The following is a 21,402-nucleotide window of genomic DNA, read 5'->3' as shown; positions in this document are numbered from 1 at the left end:
ACAACCAAGCACCAGGATCTGTGCATATGGGAGGTTGCGGATGTCAATAAAAATGTAGAAACCGTTCAAGTTTAAAGAGAACCTTTTACCTCCCCATACATGTGCAGCATGTAATGGGGAGGGTTGCACAAACCCTGGGGCACTTTCCATTTTTTTTCTACCTCCCTCCGTTATTTAGATATCGGTGCCATTATATTTGGCGCCAGATATTTAAATAAGCCCCTGAACAGTCAACGGGGCGTGTTACCATGGCCGTGACACTATCCAATCAGATATGGACAGTGCTACAGCAAGAGCGAGGAGAGAAAGTGCACGCTCTCTCTCTTCAGCTTTGAAGATCAGTCTTTTCACCCGCACTGGCAAGGGGGCATGTCATTGCTGCGGACAGTGTAAGCGCTGTGGAGAGGAGAGCACGAATGCGCGCTCTCATCTCTTCAGCTCTTGTAAGAGATCAGTCTTGTACTTTGTCTGCCGAACTGGCAAGGCGGCGTGTCACTGCTACGGACAGTATAAGAGCTGGGGAGAGGAGCTCTCATCTCTTCAGCTCTTGTGAGAGTTCAGTCTTGTACTTTGTGTGCCGAACTAGCAAGGGGGTGTGTCTCTGCTACGGACAGTGTAAGCGCTCCTATAGCTCTTACACTGTCCGTAGCAGTGGCACACCCCCTTGCCAGTTCGGGTGAAAAGACTGATCTTCAAAGCTGAAGAGAGAGAGCGTGCACTTTCTCTGCTCGCTTTTGCGGTGTCACTGTCCATATCTGAATGGACAGTGTCACAGCCATAGTAACATGCCCCTTTGCCAGTACACGCCCCGTTGACTGTTCAGGGGGTTATTTAAATATCGGGTGCCAACTATAACGGTACCGATATCTAAATAACGGAGGGAGGTAGAAAAAAAAATGTAAAGTGCACCAGGGTTTGTGCAGCCCTCCCATTACATGCTGCACATGTATGGGGAGGTGAAAGGTTCTCTTTAAAGTCCACGCTTGACTTTGTTGCAGTCCACAAATAAACAAAAGCTTATCAAGCATACGAAACTTGCACCATATAAACCAACAAACACTTTGACTGTCTGGGCACTAACCAAATAGCAGGTTTCCACACCTGGAATAACGAGGATTTAATGACAGGGATAGGGAAACAGACAAGTGCACCTTAAACTACCCGCCACTCAGTCCCTGCCTACTTGCAACGACCCGCCCTAGGCGACGGAGTACAACTGGGCGACGGTCCCTACACTCAATAAGTGCACGACAGACAACCAGACAAGGAAACACAGAACAAGGGAAACGGGGCAGTTGCCCACGGCAACACCGTGAGCAACAAGAGTAGTAAACGAGCCGAGTCAAACAAGGAGAGTACGAGGTGCCAAACGCAGAGCAGGAGAGTAGTGAACAAGCCGAGTCAAACCAGGAGTGTACGAGGTACCAAACGCAGAGCAGAAGAGTAGTCAGTAAGCCAGTGTCAATACGAAGCAGGGACAAGTAGTTCAAGAAGCTGCAGCAGGGCCAGGAAACCAACAGAGAAGAATCACAAGCAAGGAGGAACAGGAAAGGCAGGTATAAATAGACAGAGGGCGGGAGCTAGCTCCGTCTGGCCAGGCTGTGATAGGCTCTCCCACTCCTAAGCCTTCCATCCTGAGTGGTGGAAGATGGAGTCAGTCTCACAGACATAGAAGCAGGTGCAGACGGATTACCTATGGGCGTGGATACAGAAGCTGTGCCTGGCAGATCCTTAACACAGGAGTACAATGTTCCTTGGATCAGGCTTTCTATCCTATCCTTGTGTGGATTGCCAGGCTCTGACACTATCTGCAGGAAGGGCAGAGCTTTTATGACTAAGTTAACTAAGCTAGGAGTAACAGCGTACTGGAGACGGACTCCGCTACCAATCCTACATGCCATTTGGATAGAAATCTAGTCCCAGTACATACGTTTTACAAAAGCCTGAGCAAACCCAGCTCTCCTGGATTCCCTTCAACTCACCTTTTTTAACAAACTGAGTGAGGTATACACCCCCTCCAGTACTATTCCTGCTGTGGGCTTTCAAATTTCCCCTCTTCTACAGATCGGGGGCTGAGCACTTTCAGCCACCAAGAAATGCAATCTAGAGAGTAAGACGGCATTCGATTGTAAACCACCTAGTCAACTTTGCGATTTCTCCTAGTTATTTTACGTTCATGCGGGAGGCGGGGAGTGGGTCATTGTTTGACAGTAGTCTAAACTTTTCTACCAAAGAGGTCATGCTTCACTTTAAACTTTCTAAAGTCATTACAGAACCTTCAGGTAAAATTTGCCTTTGGAATTAGGGCAATTGGGCTTGTCCACTCGCTTTTAGACTATTCGATCAAACCCTGGTCAAGCATACGTTTAGACAACCTATAAATATATGAAGGCACATGAGCTAAAATACTAACTAAATTAACAGAAAAAAAAAAAAACAGGCACTAATCAATTATGAAACCAAAACCAAAAGCCATAGTCTCAGAAATTAAAGATATCCATAAAGTAATAGTACAAAAATGACTTTAGTAATACATATTAGACAGAAAACAGTTGACCACAACTGCAAACATATAACATATACACAATAGACGTCTATTGTGTATATGTTGTATGTTGGCAGTTGTGGTCAACTGTTTTCTGTCTAATATGTATTAATAAAGTAATTTCTGTACTGTTAGTTTATGGATATCTTTATTTTCTGAGACTATGGCGTTTGGTTTCACAAGCATAAGTTTAAGCTGAGAGGACACTGCCTCCCTATATACCTCTGGAACTCAGTATGGCTCAAGATTTACTTTGGTTTTCAGCTCAGTTTTTATATGGTGTCTAATAAGGTGTGCATGCCCTGGTAGGTCAAAAAACTTACCTTTGTTTTCCTGCAGGAATTCTTTGGCTTTTTGTTGTTACGGTGCTGAAAAGGTCTCACCTATTTTTACTGTTGGAATTGGTTGCAACAATTTCTCTTTCACAATATTTGAGGCCACCAATGAATTCCTGTCTTTTTAGAACTTGATTAAGTTTACCTGATAATTAAAAATGCTTCCTTCTGCCTTGTTGGTGTACTTTTAAGTTTACTTTACCAACCTTGTCTACAACCTCATAGGGGCCTTGCCACTTGGCCAAGAACTTCGTTTCTACGGTGTGTACAAAGATAAGGACTCTATCCCCAGGACTGAAGTTTCTGCCTCTTGCGCCCTCTTTAAATGTTCCTTTACAGTTGGCATTACTGTAGCAATACGGCCTTGAATTTGCGCCACGTGCTCAATGACACTTTTTTATGGGGTAGACTCCGTCTCCCATGTTTCCTTGGCTATATCAAGTAAACTCCGTGGGTGTTGCCATAGACCAACTCAAAGGAAGAGAACCCTGTAGAAATTTGTGGCACGTACAGAACGGAAAAAATCAAGCATAAAAAAAAGCAGTCCCAGTCATGGCCATCTTATTCTACCTTTTTCAACATATGCTTTAGGGTTTTGTTAAACTGTTCTACAAACCCATCAGTTTAGGGGTGATAAACAGAAGTATGTATGTGTGTGTGATGTTAAAAAGCTTGCATAGATCTTTTATAACTTTTGACAAAAAGGAGGTGCCCTGGTCAGTGCAGATTTTCTTATGTAACCCAGTTCGGGAAAACATGTAAAACAATTCCCGTGCAATATTTTTAGAGGCAATGTTATGGAAAGACACAGCTTCAGGATAGCGAGTTGCATAATCCATAACCCAAAGTGTTTTCTGGCTGACTGGACTATGAGACACACCAAATCCATAGCAATCATCCCAAATTGTACTATAATAATTGGAAGTAGAACCTAAGGGCTACGAAAGTGTGATGTTAGGACACTTATCTGATTTGTGGGGCACCACTCACAGTAATTCTTCACTTCCTTATATACCCGTAGACAGAAAAACATTTTGATTACACTCTTTTGAATTTTGTCAGTCCCCAAAGTACATGATTATGAGCCATTTCAAGTACCATACTTCTGTACGTCTTCGGTACCAGATGCTGTACCACTATCACTGTTAACCTTAATAACTCTATACAAGAGATCATTGTTCATGTTAAATTGTGGAAATTGTTGGTCAGCATCTGGTTCCCATGGCATGCCATTTATGACCGTAATACCTTTCTGAGCATTTATTAAAACTGGCTCTCCCAATTGTGCAGTCCCAAAATTATCTCGGAATACCTCTAGATCAATTATGTTTTGATCTAGAGGAGGATCATCTTCCTCTCCAGCGAAGACCTGCAATAGAAAATTGTTTTGTCATCATGCATTTACAGGAGCCTTGTAACCTTTACAGGGAAGGCAAATTTTCTCCAGGAGTATCCGCAAAACCTTCAGGTAATTTAGCTTTTTCTCACAATTTCCATGATAAGGAGAAGTCTTACTATCCATTAGGTTTTTTTACCACACCAACTTCATAGGTGATGGTTCCAAACACGGTCTCAATTTTAGTGAGGACTATGGGATAAAGCTTGGCATCTCCATGGATGAAAATTACACTCATATGTTTGACAGGAATATAGTCTTCAGCTACTAAACTGGCATGAATCAAGGTTACAAGGCTACCTGAGTCCAGGACAATGTTCACTACAATGTTGCAGACCTAAGACTCATTCTCTAGAACTAGTGATGCAAAACAAACTGGTTCCACAAACAGCGACTGACGCCAACCCACTTCACCCTCTATGAGCTCTGAGATAAGTGGTCTATGGGTAGTTATATGTTCCACTTCATGGCATGTCCAGCACTGGGTCAGCCCTTGTCTCATTGGCGGGTAGTCCTTTCTAGGGCCAGTTGACCACTTGGGATAACCTCCAGTCTTTTGACTGCGAAATCCCTTTACTCTTTATCAGCACTCTTCCACTCTCCCTAAATAAATGGAACTTTCTTACCAGAAGAGGTCACAGGTCTGGCGGTCATGCGAGGTGATCGTGTTGCAGGAACATAACAGAGGTAGTCCTTGGTCGCTAGGAAACTTTCCACTAGGTTGTCGAGCTTTTCTGCGTTCTTGGGGTCTTCATGCCCGACCCAGTGTTGCAAGTCAGCTGGAAGGGTCCGCATATAGTGGTCTACAACTGCCTTCTCTAGGGGTAGAGGAGTCTGGTTCCAGTCATTTTCTCACCTAGCTGACAAGGTCATACATCTGGGAATTGGCAGGCTTGTCCATTGCTGGAACTTCAATTATAGAACCTCCGGGCATGAAAAGCAGCTGTAACCCCTACATGAGAAAGAATCTCTGCCTTCAGCTCTGCATAGTCCTGGACATCCAGCTCGCTGAGGTCATAATAGTCTTTTGGGGGTTAAGCGGTCAGGTAAGTAGTGAGAACTTCCGCCCATGCAGCAGTCAAGAACCTCTCTTGTTCAACAACTCTTTTAATCATTATGAAGTAGGCCTCTTTGTCATCATCTGGTGTCATGTTGTGCTAGGCACATCGCACAGCCTCTCTCATATTTAAAGTCTCAGGAGACCTTTCCACCACTCTTTCTGGATGGATCATCCGAGTCTCTCTAAGTGCAGCAATCTGCTCCATCAGCAACTGGCTGTTGCACATTGCTTTGTTGGGCCTGTAGTTGCGCAGCAGTTGCTTCTTGCTGGGCCTGCAGTTGAACTGCGGTTGCTTATTACTGGGACCACAAAGGTTCTGTATGGATTAGTCATTGGATTAGTCCTCGCTTTTTGCTGTTACGTGTTGGCCTGCACAAGTTGCTTAATTAGCTAATCAATGGTGCTTGACTGGCTTTGTAGTACAGCAGTCAACTTTACTAGAACATACGCCACTTTTTAATGCACAAAGCAAACCGGTTGCCATTCTGTTGCCCCTAGCAACCGTTGCCTGCATCCGAAACACCAATTGTCAGAATCTGTGAAGACGGGGGTTGCGGTTGGCAATCAAAATGCAGAAACACTTCAAGTTTAGAGTATCACGATTAACTTTATTGCAGTCAACATATAAACAAGTGCTTATCCATCATACAAAACTTGCAGCATATAAACAAAGCAAACACCTTGCCCATCTGGGCCCTAACTAAGCAGCAAGTTTCCTACCCTATGATAAACCAGGAGTTCAATGTTCCTTGGATCAGGCTTTCCATATTAAAGGGGTTTTTCCACATTCTGGCAACTGATGACCTATCCACCGGATAGCTCATCAGTATATGATCAGTGCGTGTCCGACACCTGGACACCGTCCCTATCCGTCACTCCGGCTGCCTCTGGGCACCAGACAATATTGCCGATAGCAGATGGATCCTGTCAAATAATAGCAGCCGAGCTGCAGTGCTGCTCCTATTCAAGTGAATAGGAGCAGAGCTGTAGTTCTGCCGAACAGCCGCTATTCAGTGGTCAGAGCCATCTGCTTCCGGCTCCAACTACTGCATATTGTTCCAGGTAGCCGGAGAGGCGGATCGGTGCGGGGTCCGGGTTTCAGACATGCACCGATCATATACTAGTGATGACCTATCCGGTGGAAAACCACTTTAACCTTGTGTGGATTCCCAGGCTTTTACACTATCTGCAGAGCTTTAAAAGCTCCGTAACTGGCCCAGTAGCTTCACCTGAGTTAGGGTAAGGCATGTACTGGAAAAGGGGAAGAAATTGACACTGGTGAAACCACCAGGGGATTGGTGACACTACCAATCCTACCTGCCATTCCATAGAAATCCAGTTCCAGAATACATATTTTACAAGTCTCAGAAAACCCAGCTTCCCCAGATTCCTTTATCTCACCCATCTTAAACGGAGTGAGATATAAACCCCTCTCAGTACTTTTCCTGCTGCAGGCTTGAACTACATACACTCAAATATATACATACATATGCACAGAATAATACAAAGATTGCCAAGGGGGTAGTGACAGGATAGATATTGACAAGTACCCCTTAAAGGGGCTGTCACCACATTATAAGTGGCCTATCTTGTACATGATGTGATCGGCGCTGTAATGTAGATCGCAGCAGTGTTTTTTATTTAGAAAAACTATCATTTTTGACAGCGTTATGACCTATATTAGCTTTATGCTAATGAGTTTCTTAATGGACAACTGGGCGTGTTTTACTATATGACCAAGTGGGTGTTGTACAGAGGAGTGTATGACGCTGACCAATCAGTGTCATACACTTCTCTCCATTCATTTACACAGCACATAGTAACCCTGCGTTGTTCACTATGTGCAGTTACTCAAGTGTCCTGACAAAGAATAGACATTACCTCCAGCCAGGACGGGATGTGTATTCAGAATCCTGACACTTCTCTGACGTTTGTGGTTGATTTACAGCACTGCAGGCATAGTCTCGATGTAAATGACAGTTTACAGCGTAATCTCGCGAGACTACGGCTGCTGTGCTGTAAATCAACCACAGACGTCAGAGAAGTGTCAGGATTCTGAATACACATCCCGTCCTGGCTGGAGGTAATGTCTATTCTTTGTCAGGACACTTGAGTCACTGCACATAGTGAACAACGCAGGGTTACTATGTGCTGTGTAAATGAATGGAGAGAAGTGTATGACGCTGATTGGTCACTGATTGGTCAGCGTCATACACTTCTCTCCACAACGCCCACTTGGTCAAAAAGTAATACACGCCCAGTTGGGCATTAAGAAAGTCATTAGCATAAAGCTAAAATTGGTCATAACTCCGTGAAAAATTATCGTTTTTCTAAATAAAAAACACTGCTGTAATCTACATTACAGCGCCGATCACATTATGTACAAGATAGGCCACTTATAATGTGGTGACAGAGCCTCTTTAACTACATAACCATGTCTTAATGGCTATGTAAATCTTTGAAAGCTATTTTTTTTAATAAAAAGGGTTAATCAGTGTGTTTTGTGCAACTTTATAATTAGTTTTCATTAAAAAAAAATTGGAATTTTTCTGATACAGCGGCTTTGTATTCTGTATACAGAGCAGCTGTATCTTACACTGAATCCTGTATCCATCAGGTCCGTGGGACTTCAGGCTCAGTGACATGCAGAAACCACCTGTTTACCATCACATCTAAGTTCATAACTTAGATGTGATAGATTACAGGTGGATCCTGACCCGCTGACACTGAACCGGTCAGTCCCTCGGGTTCAGTATCACACTAAGGCCCCATTCACATCGCGTTTGTGTTATCCGCCGAGCGTATACGATTTTTTATAAAAACATACCATTGAAAACGTATACAAACGTGTACCATTTTCTGTTTATGTCGGTGTTTTTTATAGCGTATAAGTTTAGCATAAACTCATACGTTGGTATAAGTTTCTGTCTGTTATCTTACATAAAAAAAACACATTTTTTTTTAAAGTGAACACTGATAGAAAAAAAAAACAAACAAAAAAAACGGATAGATTTACTGTATGTTATCGGGTACAAATGTATAGCATTACGTTTGCATACATCGTCCATTGAGATCAATGCTAAAAAAATAAGTACTGAATAGCGTAGCAGACTACGCTTTTCAGCACTTTCAAAAAAACAGTATCCCAACGTAAACCATGACAAACAGACTAAACGGATGCTATTTTGGTCTATGTTTAACCCATTATAGTCTATGTATACGCCGAGCTATACGTTTCAATACTTTTTTAGTATTTAAAATCGTATATGCTCGGCAGATGGGACAAACGCTATGTGAGTGCGGCCTAATTGATCGGTTTAGTTAAAAAAACTAAAAAAACAAAACACTTTAGAAGGTTTACATAGCCTTTAATGACAATTTAGACCATAGAAATTGAAAGCTAGAAGTGTTTAGATTGAAGAAATTATGGCTGTTGACTGTAAACATAAAACCCCAAGGCTTGAAGGGTCACAACATTTGTTAATCTGGGATTGTCTACACACTTGACTTAAATGAAGTCAATTAAGTTCTCAAAACGTTTTTCCATTATGATAATTTCAGCAAATAAACAGTTGCTGAAATGTCATATTTAAGTAGTGTTAAATATTTTTTTCTTAGAAAATTAGCAGGACATGTACTTTCACAAGGGGTGCAAACACTTTTGCATTTAGCATAACATTTGGGTAATCAGCTTAGAGCTCATGTTCTATCTATCTAATATCTATCAGTCTAATCTCTATCTATCTATCTATCTATCTATCTATCTATCTATCTATCTATCTATCTATCTATCTATCTATCTATCTATCTATCTAACTATCTATCTATCTATCCTCTTTAGTTCAAGAAGTGTTACAGACACAGAAAACCAACTCCATAAAGGTAAGTTTTATTAGGGCAATTTCACTTTAATTTTCATACAACATGATCAACTATTAGCAGTAAGAATAAAATAAGCATAAAAAACTGCAGCCAAAGACAGAATACATAGTTTTCAGCAACTACAAGCAAAAAAGTAAGTCCGTGGTTATACAACTGCAAAATCAAGCGCATCTGTCCTTCTAGCAGATGAAGAGTCTAACAATTCAATTTAAGTGCAACTTAGGTATTTGCCAGTGTGACTTCTGGGTAATAAAATGGTCCAATAATATTAAAAACAATAATAATAATAAAAATAATAATAGCAATAATAAAATTTAGCTTTGGTTTACAACAATATACTGTTTGGTGAGTGCAATTTATTAAGTACTTATATACAAATCATCTGCTAAAAGAACAAATTAAAGCAATTTAAAAATAAAAAATTACATTATTACTACGGCTAATGTGCGCGGTTTGTTTTGTCTGCTAATGAATATAAAGTGTACATTTCACAGAAACACAGTGGAGGCCTCTATTTTGTGCACTGAACCAATACCTACATATAGAAATGCAGCTACCTGATGTATTAAAGGGGTTGTCCCATCAGGACAGTCTTTACCACTGCCATATCAATATATGAGGGTGAGGTACCTTCTCTATAAGATGAACTGGAAAGCTTCTGTAAGGCCAAATGCACACAATGCATATTACAAGACCGAGCGGGATACAGTACCAGCAAAGTGAATGAGATCTCAAGAAATCTCATCTAAACGTTGCAGATTTTTTTCTGCATGCAAATTGACCTGCAGTGCATATTTTAAAATCTGCAGCATGTCAATTTATCTTGTGTTTTTCGCATGCGAATTGTATCTGACTAGTTTTAAAAAACACGCATCAAAATCCGCAGTATAAAAACGCACCTATTTCCGCATCAAAATGAAAAAAACCGCACCTAAAACTGCATTAAAAAAAACCGCACTATTAGGAGCACATTTTGCCTGTGGAAACACCTGCGTTTACCTGCGATTTTGTTGTGGATTTTCTGCACCAAATTCCACAACGTGGGTATTTAGCCTAAGGAGTGGCTTCCGCTATGCTGACTTTGCGTGACCATTTATTACATAGTGGCCCATTCATTTATTTGGGTGTCTAGTAATACTACATTTTCCCTGCAGCAGCCGCTGCAAGAGACACATTATCGCTGGTGGTTTCAGATGCTGGACATATATTGATCAGCTGATCTCAAGTGGGTCTACATTTAGGAAATTGTATCGTTCTAGTGGGAAATCTCATTTAAGAATCAAAAACAACCAAATGCAAAGGGGAAGTCGGCACTATTGCCTCTAAGCGGTGCACCCTGGAAATGATAGAGCTAAAAATACCACAGACCGGTAGAGCTGTTACTGGGCTTGTTGATCTCATTAGTTTGTCATTTTGTTTTCCAGAGCACACTACTTAAAAAGAACACGGTTAGCGGGCCAGAGGACCCAACAAATGAATCTCATAGGTCCCCCATATAGAAGTCCAATGATAACTTTTAATACTCATCCCGTCAAATACTGGGTGTAGTAACTTCACCGGTCTCCGCCCAGTGGCTCACTGTGGCTTCGTAGCATCATTGAAGCACATGGTGCATCCTGTGTGACTCTTTTTAGAACCATTTTATTTGTTATTTGTTCAGCCCATAAAATAGATTTCTCCGCTATGTATAAGTGACAGGTGTACTCTGTGAAACTCCGTATTTTCATGTCTTGTGAATGATAAACTACCAAACTGTCAGAAATTGAATTGAATAGTTATATACCCTTAATATAGTTCATTGTCTGTGATATTTTAAACATGCAGTTGTTGCTTGTTTGAGTAATGTATGGATTACTTGATCCAGGACTACCTTTTTAATGGTTGAAGTATCTGCACTGCCTGTGTGGTGCTGCTCAGGCAGACGTGGACCAGTGGGTCTGTATAGTCGCATGATCTCAGAATAATGGTATATCTGCCCAGCGAAAAAATCCTGGCAAACTACAAGCTGATCACATAAAGCAAAGCAACCTTTTTAGGGGGTATGGAGTGCTAACTCTGTGCCACTTTGCAAGCAATCTTGTTTAGCCTGTTATTTTATAAGCCTTAACAAAACTCCTTGAAATTATAGACATTTTTATTCAAAATAAGATCTTACTATAATACATGTTTCTCTCTTTATTTTGACTATATACAGAAGTGCAAAAAGTCAACTTCTCCCTATCCTTTCCGACATGCAAAATTGCAGCATAATCAACCTTCAAGAGTTTGCACACTCTTACTCGCTACGTAAACTTTGAATATTTGGATTATCAACAAAAAAAAAAAAAAAGTCCCTTGATTTATTGATTATGCAGCTTATTTATAACAAGGCCTGATATTCAGGGATTTCCAAAAATATTAAAACAATATCTTAACATTTGAAATGGATACAGTAGAAAATAAATTTTTACTCTAATATCTAGGAACTATTTTCTCATAACTAATTACAAACAAAATAACTCCTCAAAATATTACTTAATTGTCTGCCAGGATTGTTGCCGTAGCAACAACGTAACACCTTACTTTTAATGATTACATAATATAAGATATCCATACAAAAGATCTTTGTTCTCTTAGTGAAAACTAACAATGACTGATATTCTTACATTGTAATATTAAGTCAGTAAAATAGAAATCATTTTGTTAACAATAATACAAATACTTATATGACAATACATGTAAATTCAGAACTGAGTATGGTATGAATAAAATAAAACTACTTTTTATTCTTTTTTTTATATTTTTAAAAAGTTTTCAGTAAAACCTAAGTCAACAAAAAAAAAACGACAAACTTAAAAGTATTTAACTCGCAATAGAAATGAAAATGAAAACATTCTAATAAATGTATGAAATTAAAAATTACATTTTAAACAAGAGAAAAAAAGTACTATCCAATGATGTAAGTAATTATCATAAAATGCAAAGTCACTTAAACTTTCTTAACACAACTGAAATTACATTGGTTTGGGTTATAACCCGTAATGTAATCTAAGGCTTTGATAGATGCACAGTACAATCATTAATCTCTTCTTTAGTCCCATACTAAAATCATCTTCTAATGTGATTGTTATATCATATATCCCAATCATGAGCATCTGAGGGTCCTGCAGCCAATTCTGGGTCCAAACATGGGTGCAGGTTCTCAGGAATAGGATGAAATGAATTAAGAGTTAGATAGTACCTTATTGTACTATATTAAAATATTTGGAAAGATTTCATTAGGGTTAAAATATATGGGATTTTGCTGTCGGGCGATGCAATGCATAGGCTGGATCATGGAGGAGAAATGCATGCCTAGATCTCATAAAGGCAGGAAGCCCTTGAATCAGACGCATTAAAATTTAAGTGCAGGAGATAAATTAGGTCAATGGCGTTCAAAGGCATCATGTAAAATTGTCCCATGACCATTATTGCCCCAGGGGTCCATACCACTCTCAGCCTGTCCCGGACTTTATATATGTATTCCTTGTCCATAGATGTGTTATAGCTTAGCATACAGTGAAGCCCCTAAGATCTTTGCATGTGGACCGAATTGCTACACATTGTATATGACAAAGTATGAGCACATCTAGTGATTTCTTCAATGATACTTTGTATTGTTGGGGAGAACCTCTTTAAAACTACATGAACTTTCACTATGTCCTGTTGCATGTGTTTTCATTTGGACATCCTATTGGTACTGTATTTGCTCACAATAGTTTATCTTCTGCCTGAGGTGTTTATATTGTAATTTCACAGGCTAAGAATATTTTGTATGGAAATTCAGTAATGATTAACTGAACTGATCCGAATATGTGTTTTACTAGATGACGATTGGACTGATACATCCATTCTTTGTCCACGTTTCATTGCATATAGAACTGCACCAGGGACAGTAATGTACCTCACTGTGGTAGAGCATGTATAGCTAAAAGACACAGGTATTCTACTCAAGCAGCCCATCTTTTAGTTTAAACCTAGAGCCGCTACCAGCGCAGCAATTGGCATTGCAGTACAGTGGGATGTGCGTTGTTCATTCAATGATGCCAATGAGCACCCTTGTCATGTGGCACTTAAGGGGAAACAAGCTTCGACATTAAAGGTTCACCCACCCATGATAGTTGATTGTGGGGGTTCTCAGCAATGACTGCAATCACATCTGGCCAAAAGGAAAACCCACCCATTATTAAGTTTATATATTGTTATATATTTTATTGTTAACAGGGCCGGCATCAGGCATATATGGGCCTTTGAGCCACAGAGTCACAGTTGGCCCCGGTCTATCCACACTGCAACTTTACAAGCCTACAGAATGTTTGACCAGATTATCATGGGCTTCCAGAATCCAGTAGGTCCTGGTATCTGGCCAGGTTTGCCTTTGACATTAAACCCTTACTGACAACCTCATTTCCTTGAGGTAAATTATTCACTTGCTTTTAAATGTTCTTCAACCCCTCAGACTAATATATACTGGACAAGAATGGTCAAAGACAATGCCATGAATCCCAGCAAAAGTCCCATATCTCCAATTTACATCATTACCTTACTGTAGGAAATTAATAAGTTAATTGACATATCTTGACCTCATTAATATTGACAACACAACCAGCCAATGCATTGCATGTGTATCCGCTAGCAGAATACCAGATTCATCCAAATAATACTATTAAATATTTTCTACATCAAATCCTAAAAAATGCATAAGTCCCATGAATTCTTGCTTTTTGGTAATTTTTTTTCTAATGGGAAAAATCTTAACAATGAGTTTACTGAACCTTCAAGTAGATTAATTCCTACATATTCTGACATCACAGAAATAGCTCATCTTCTTAGGTACATGTGACCAGTTTTATGAGTAATATTACATATTTAAACACATATATATTTTAGAGTATATATTATATATGAATATATATATATTTACACACAATTATAAAAATTCTAAATGTTTCTCTCTATATTTTAGGTTAGTGCATACTGTATGTAATGTACATACAAGGTGTAATATTCTATGAATAATCAATTATATAGTATATGATCGGTTATGGTACATATATACAGCACAGCCCTAAATTATTTTGCTTTGAAGATATTGGAGGAGATGAATTAAGTGCATTATGTATCATTTTAGACAAATATCTGTATAAACTCCACATACATTGATAATTTTACATTAGAAGAAATTAATACTTTTGCACCGAAAACATCCTTGCCGTTGTTCTAAAATGTATGCTAACGCAATAAAAAGTTGTGAAAACTAGGCATAGGAATTGTGATTAGATAAAACATTCATAAACTGAAGATGTTAACAGATTCAATAGGAAACATCATATTAATAACCCTTGGGATTCACTTAAAATGTACATTAACCTTTGGGGAACTTAAATGAATATATAAAGGATATATATAAGGAATTATTTGAAAGGATTTTTCCACCACAAGATTGCTAGGACACCCACCAATCCTCAGAATGAAGGGGGCGCAGTGCCAGTGCAATTCAGTTCTCTGAACGGCCGCAATACCATATGTTCCTGCACAACACATGGACGGAATTACCACTGGGCAGGGAAGAAGCTTTAGGGAATTCAGCCCATTCGTCCTCAGTGGGTGTCTCATAGGTTGGGCTCCTGCTGATCATAATGTTAAGACATATCCAAGCAATATGCCAAAACATATTCTATAACATTCTTGAATACACTATACGACTATCAGAATCGGTCTCCTTATGAACAGGAATTTTGTCTCTACTGCACTGTGAGTCCATTAGCAGTAGACAGGCCACCAGTAATGGCAGCCTGTATTCTGCCTATGAAGAAGCAGGTACATGTCGTTGTAAAGCACTCTGTCTCCCGAATGCCTGCAGGGAATCTGTTGTCTCTGCTCTGTTATTAGATTATTTGGAAAATAAGTAATTCTGGTAACAAAAGTGCAACTATCTCTTAAATGACCATAATAACCAAGTTAGAGGGGTTTTCTGAAATAAAATATTGATGTCTATTCTTACAATTGGTCATCAATATTTGAGGGCTCTCACTTTTGGAACCTCAACTGATCAGCAAGGTCAATCCTAAGGACAAGCTATCAATGCGATATCCCAGTAAACCCCTTTAATAGTAAATTTATATCAGTTGTTTGAACTGTGTAGACTCCTTTGCAGCATATTGGCTTTAATGGGAAATTCTGCATAAATGTCCTATGGCTTTCCCACAAAGCCTAATCTAATATAGATAAGTAGGATCTCTAAAAGTTCTACTCTGTTTTTTGTACATAAATTGTCATAAGATACATTTGTAGGCAACATTACCTGTGTGGAGTACGATGCATAGCACAATACATGTCATCCACCCAATTTGGCATCTCCTGTTTTCTCTGGCACACTTTTTTAAATCCACATAAAAGGATGGAATTTCTATGATGTCAACTGTTCGATTCAGGTAAACTCATTTCTCTAATAACTTTGGCTTTGAAAATCTAACAATGCCTATGACTGATCCATTGTAACATAGAAAATGTGGTTTTTCTGCTCACAAAAAATAACACTGATGAAATAATACTCTATAATGATGTACAGTCAATGGCACTTCATGGGCACATTTAATAATACCATACTTAAAGCCTTAATGTGCTTTAAAAACATACACAGCTGTGGTTTGCTTGGCACATTCATCTGTGTCAGACCTCTTGCCACCTCTTACAATCTAGAACAGGAAAATATCATCCTTATAAAACTAGTTTGCATGCATACAGCTACAATGGCAATTTAAAAGACAAGATGTCTTTGTTATTTGTAAATCTCGAAAGAAAAAAAATATATAATCTTGGTCTAAAGAAGTACCAACACGTTGTAGATTACCAAGCACAACATAGTCTCAATTTTCATCTCGGAAAGCAAAACATATTCGATATACAAGTGATCAGTACTAAGAGACAGGGCCGCAGCTAGGAGGGGAGGCCTGGAGAACCATGTGCTTTCGGTATTGGGTGCAGGTGGGGGGCACCAACAAACCGCTCTGCATTATCCTGGATATTTAGATAAAGGGCTTGGGGCAGCAGACTAAATCTTTGCCCTAGGTGCAGGAAAGTCTAGCTACGACTCTGTGTATGTGTGCAAACCGCTGTGAGAAAAGACAGAATATGTTGTATCATGTTTGAATAGAAATTTCACTTTAGCACAAATATCAAGAAGAAATGTACAAATCATATACTGTAATATGTGTAATGGGATCCATATTGATCTTGGCATTGTTCAGCATGCAAGATGAAAGTGTGTCACTGTGGGCAATGCTGTGTTTCTGGTTTGTACTGTATGCATACTATGGCTAATGGTCTTGGCCTGTACTTTCTTCAAGTTCCTTGTCTCCTTAGTATGATCTATAAAGAAAAAATAAATACATTAATGGTTAATGTTAAGACTGTTATCAGAAAAAATATTTAGTGTCCTACTGGTGGAGTCCAGTTCTGGTCACCACAGTTCTCTTTTTATTCGGACCTTATATCTATTCCATAAATTTGCCCAAAGTGATGATCAATGTGAGATGTTCAATGGGATTTGTAATACTGGATAGTAATTGTTTCCACTAACAGGTATTGGATTATTGCGTTATGTATAGGAATATATTATATATACTTTGGGGCACATAGTTACATGCCATTTCCTTGCCCCTACCCTAGTTTAGTCTGTGAAGCGCTAGGCACTTTGAAAAAACTGCCACTAGTCCTGACTGGTCTTAAATAAGTACACTGGAACAAAGGGGGGCAACAGGCCGAAGGCAAGTCTATGTCAAACGGGACACTAGGGGGATCTCACTGCATATCTATTCATATTGCTTCCATTAACATCAATGATAATTGTATGAATATGTATGCAGTAATCTCCCCTTATGGCAGCTTCAGGTAGCCAGAATTTTAACTCTTCATTCTGTGTGAAAAGAAGCACTACGTTGGCATTGGGGCATTCTGCTGGCACTCTTTATGGGGGGACGGGGACACTCAGCTGCCACTGTAAATGGAGCAGATATGGAGTTGTTAATGCAGGCATTTGGGGGGGGGGGGGGGGGGCTGGTCTGTATCTGATTCTGTAGGCATGAAAACAAAATGTAAAAAAAAATCAAGTTACCCTGATATTGATGTAGGACTTTACATAATATTATATTCATATAGTATTATTTATAGTTTTTATTTACATTATGCGTTACTATATTTTTAAATGCATCACGCATTATATTAATAGTAGTGGAAAACAGATGCACAGCAGACAAGAAAATTTACAGTGGAATTATTATACACAATAATCTAATGGCTGGAAGAGACATGGACAGATGTATCAATGGGAATTAATTTATACATCAGTCAATATTTCCCAGAAATGCAATCATTATTAACAGGTGTAACTGTGAATTATAAATGGAAAATAAGAATATATATATATATATATATATATATATATATATATATATATATATATATATACCTACACACTCTTCAACATTGAAATGACAACACCAAGAAGGAAAAGTTTTGAAATTGTGGAAATCACAGGATCAATAGGCATCTTGATGTTATGCAAATGATAAAAAAATTGAAGCAAAATATTCCCAACATCTTAATTTATTCAGTCCCGAGTATGAGATCCTTGCGCAGAAATAGACACACTTGCACGCCTTGACAAGCTATCAATAAGATTATTAATGGTTGTTTGAGGAATGTTATGCCATGCTAAATGCACTTGGGCACGTAAATCATCAATATTGGCTGCTGGCAGCTCAATTTGCAATTGCCGAACAATGACGTCCCAGATGTGCTCGATGGGAGACAAGTCCTGAGATGCTGCAGGCTTCTGATGGTTCGTGTTGACACTGGTTGCCGCCCTAGGCTTGGGATGTGACTTCCAATTTCACTTGCAGTACAGAATAGATAAGTATTATTCTTACAATCAGACGATCCGTCCGTGCAGAGGTTCACCTCTGTGGACCTCTTGTTGTCATTCCCGTTCATTGTTGTTCTCCTAACCTCCGGGATATGCAACATTAAACAGTGCTGACATCTTGGCCTAGGCGCGTAGCAATCTGTCGGAGTGATAAACCAAGGTCCCTCAGTTCAAGGACTCTGTCCCTCTCAGTTTGCGAGAAGTGGCACGTCGACGAACAGGAGACATCACACAAACATCCCACACCACTTGATTCTTGAGGTTTCATGTGGCTAGAAAACATTGCCTTTAATCCGGCTTTTATCCCCCTCCACAAGCCACAGATTGGAGTTAGGTGCTTGAAAATTTGATCATTTGCATAACTAACCTTACGACTTGTCCTTCTTGGTGTTGCAATTTCAATGTTAAGGAGTGTATATATATATATATATATATATATATATATATATATATATATATATATATATATGCTCAAAATGTCTCTGAAGTTGAAAATGGAATTTCCACATTTCTTTTAAAGGCAAAAGGGTCATTTATAAAAACTGAATAGAGTTTCAGTTAAGCTGTACGCTGGTCTAGATTGTAGGGTAGTGAGGGATATATTCCGCAACACTGCATACACATGTTGGAGGATATAGCCATCTCTACTGAACAATGGCAGACCTAGCCTGGCGTTATTCACTGCCCTTTTTTCTAATAGAAGTTAAGATAATTTAGTAAACTAACCGAATGAAATGCCATATCCCATTTTAACCAAAACAAATTAAAAATAGGGGTTTGCAGAGAACCTTTATTGATATGGCAAACGCCATTCTTTTCAATGCAATTACACCAGGTAGTACATGACCTAGAATATGTAAAAAGACAACTTCACATAGTATGCTCTATATACAGATGTGTCCTTCCTTATCTTTCCTCTTATCTCAAAATAGGCTGAGATGTGTGGTACGAGATGACCAGCTTTGAAAAAAAACAAAAACATTTTGCGACACTGTCAGAAGATAGCTATGCTATATGTGTATATGTGTAGCCACCCAGTGGTTGTAATGTGAATTACAGCCTGTCAAGGCTTTTGCTAGCATGTCACGATATTGTATTGAATTGGTTTTATGAGAAATTGGAGTTCTTGACCAAATTCAAACAAAGGTAAGGTTGGACACATCTGCATGGACTATAAAACACCAATTATATTACATACCAGTAACACCATATAACTGTGATCTTGGATTTTTCAAAATCGATCCAAAAACTGGATCGATTTTGAAGAGCAAAGTGAAAATTGAGAGATCGTGAAACTTACTGCATCAGGAAATGACCTCTAGAGCTGTGTAATATACTTGTGACTACTCAGATGATCTGCAGATATCATGGGTATCTGTAGACAAAACAGGTTAACAATGAATTGAAAACATTTGCAGCCAACAATCAGCCATTTGTAGAAAACACGACAAAAGCTATTGACTTCTGAATATAGAGCAATAAGTAAAACATTGTGAAACTAAGTGCTACAGTGGCAAATTGATGTTAAGAAATTGCTCAACAACTCGAAATAAGTGTCAGCAGCTGCATAGGGTGCCAAAGGAGCAGAACATTACAGAAAACGTATGCAGCAGTAATTGCAGAGAGACCCTCTTTTTTTGGCATACACAAAGGTCTTTATTAAATTCGTTATGTAACTGGAAACTAAGGCAGAGCGACTCACGTGTGGAAATCAGAGTGCAAAATAATATTGAGGTCATTTTTGTATTTCCGAAGTTCTTCTGCTTATACGATTATGATATTGTTGACCCTAAAATTTGTGACTACATGGAGAACGTGTATTTCTGTGCTGTACTTGTATTGATTTGTTATTCCAAATTGCACAGTACTAATAAAGATATGTTCAGACCTTGAGACTAGGCCGAACACATCCATAGACGTCTAGGAGTCCGACGTATGTGAAATAAGTATTCTTTTGGCATACGTTCCGGTGGTTATGTATTGGTATACCTTTGTTCTCGCTGTATTGCAAATTCAATACAGGGGATCTTGTTAAAAAAAAAAAAATTATACCATGCAGTACAATTTATTTTTTTTGTTTTACAAAGGGAATCTATGGGTGACATATGGCATACAGTTGCATACGTCAGGGCTTTGCATTCGAGAGATGTTCCTGGCATATACACAGAATGTAGTGCCACTCTAGCTGGCATCACATGGGCAACAGTCATCATGGCTTCAGACCTGCATGCAGGATGACCAAAAATCATGGTCAATTGTCCTGCTGACCTGACATTACTGCATGCATCACATCAACCCAAAACATTTTTGGAAGTTCTAGCCATGGGCACAAGTTTACAAAGACAAAGCTGCCCATGTAGTCCTGGTTTTAGCAAATACTTCCAAAAGGAAAAACTCGATTACTGATCATAGACATTGAATAAACTTGCTCAGCAGACAAATAGTAGAAAATAGTAGTTAACGTAACGCTACATGAAGAGTGTAATGGTGCGGCCCATAACAGCCAATCCGCTTTTTAGTCAGTCACTTTGCTAATTAGGCATAAAAACAATTAACTAATTTGCTGCGGACAAAATTGCTGACATACATATATATATATATTTTTTTATTTATTGATTTTTTTTCAAACCTGTATAAAATGTATCTGAGAGAAAAAGTATTTTTTCACCCAAATCAGCAAATCGTATAGAAGCTTTTTATACTACAGTATACTGTAAAAATAAATTGCGGACTCTGTCTGCCATGGCCAACGAGCACATTTTATTTTCTGAAACATGTTTGTTGCAGGTGTAGCAGAGCTGAATTGGTCATTGAACTGTTTATTTCGGGCATGGTGATTGCATATAAACACACTAAGGTAGGTTTGTGAGCTGTTCTATAGAGCTCTACAGATGGCACATCATATCATCACATTATAATAGATTGTGTTTAATGACACGATCCTTTCTGCTACATCTACTGTATCAATGATTTTATACTTTAGAGAAATTTGGCAAAATGGAGAAATCAGGCAAAGTTATTATTTTACTTTTCCTCTACCTTCTTCTACCTGCCATATTTAGTTATATTTTATTACTGGGGAATGTCTAATCCCCTATTACACTGCAATTTTATATGTTTCATCAACTAAATAAATGCTGTGAAATAGAATGCGTATGCCAACAGGAGGACCGGTGAACATAATGTGTTATTACAAAGCACTGATTTAGAGTTGTTCTTAAGAATGGAAGCTGTAAATGA

General features: G+C 38.9%; 1 protein-coding gene across 13 annotated transcripts in view; it reads right to left on the bottom strand.

Moving 5' to 3' along the window:
* Window positions 1–9,204: 9,204 nt before the first annotated feature.
* MBNL1 (muscleblind like splicing regulator 1) overlaps window positions 9,205–21,402 on the bottom strand; it is a 190,915-nt gene continuing 178,717 nt past the window's right edge. For all 13 annotated transcript variants that reach the window (XM_075861507.1, XM_075861510.1, XM_075861511.1 and 10 more), the window contains 2 exons: window positions 19,463–19,537; window positions 9,205–16,607 (listed from right to left, as the gene is read on the bottom strand). In XM_075861507.1, coding sequence (XP_075717622.1) covers window positions 19,481–19,537 — 57 coding nt within the window. In that variant the 3' untranslated portion in view covers window positions 9,205–16,607; window positions 19,463–19,480. The remainder of the gene's footprint in view (window positions 16,608–19,462; window positions 19,538–21,402) is intronic.

This window comes from Rhinoderma darwinii, chromosome 4 (assembly GCF_050947455.1).
Source record: "Rhinoderma darwinii isolate aRhiDar2 chromosome 4, aRhiDar2.hap1, whole genome shotgun sequence".
Taxonomy (NCBI): domain Eukaryota; kingdom Metazoa; phylum Chordata; class Amphibia; order Anura; family Rhinodermatidae; genus Rhinoderma; species Rhinoderma darwinii.
Note: the sequence above shows the minus strand (reverse complement) of the source record. Positions and strands in the feature narration are given on the sequence as shown.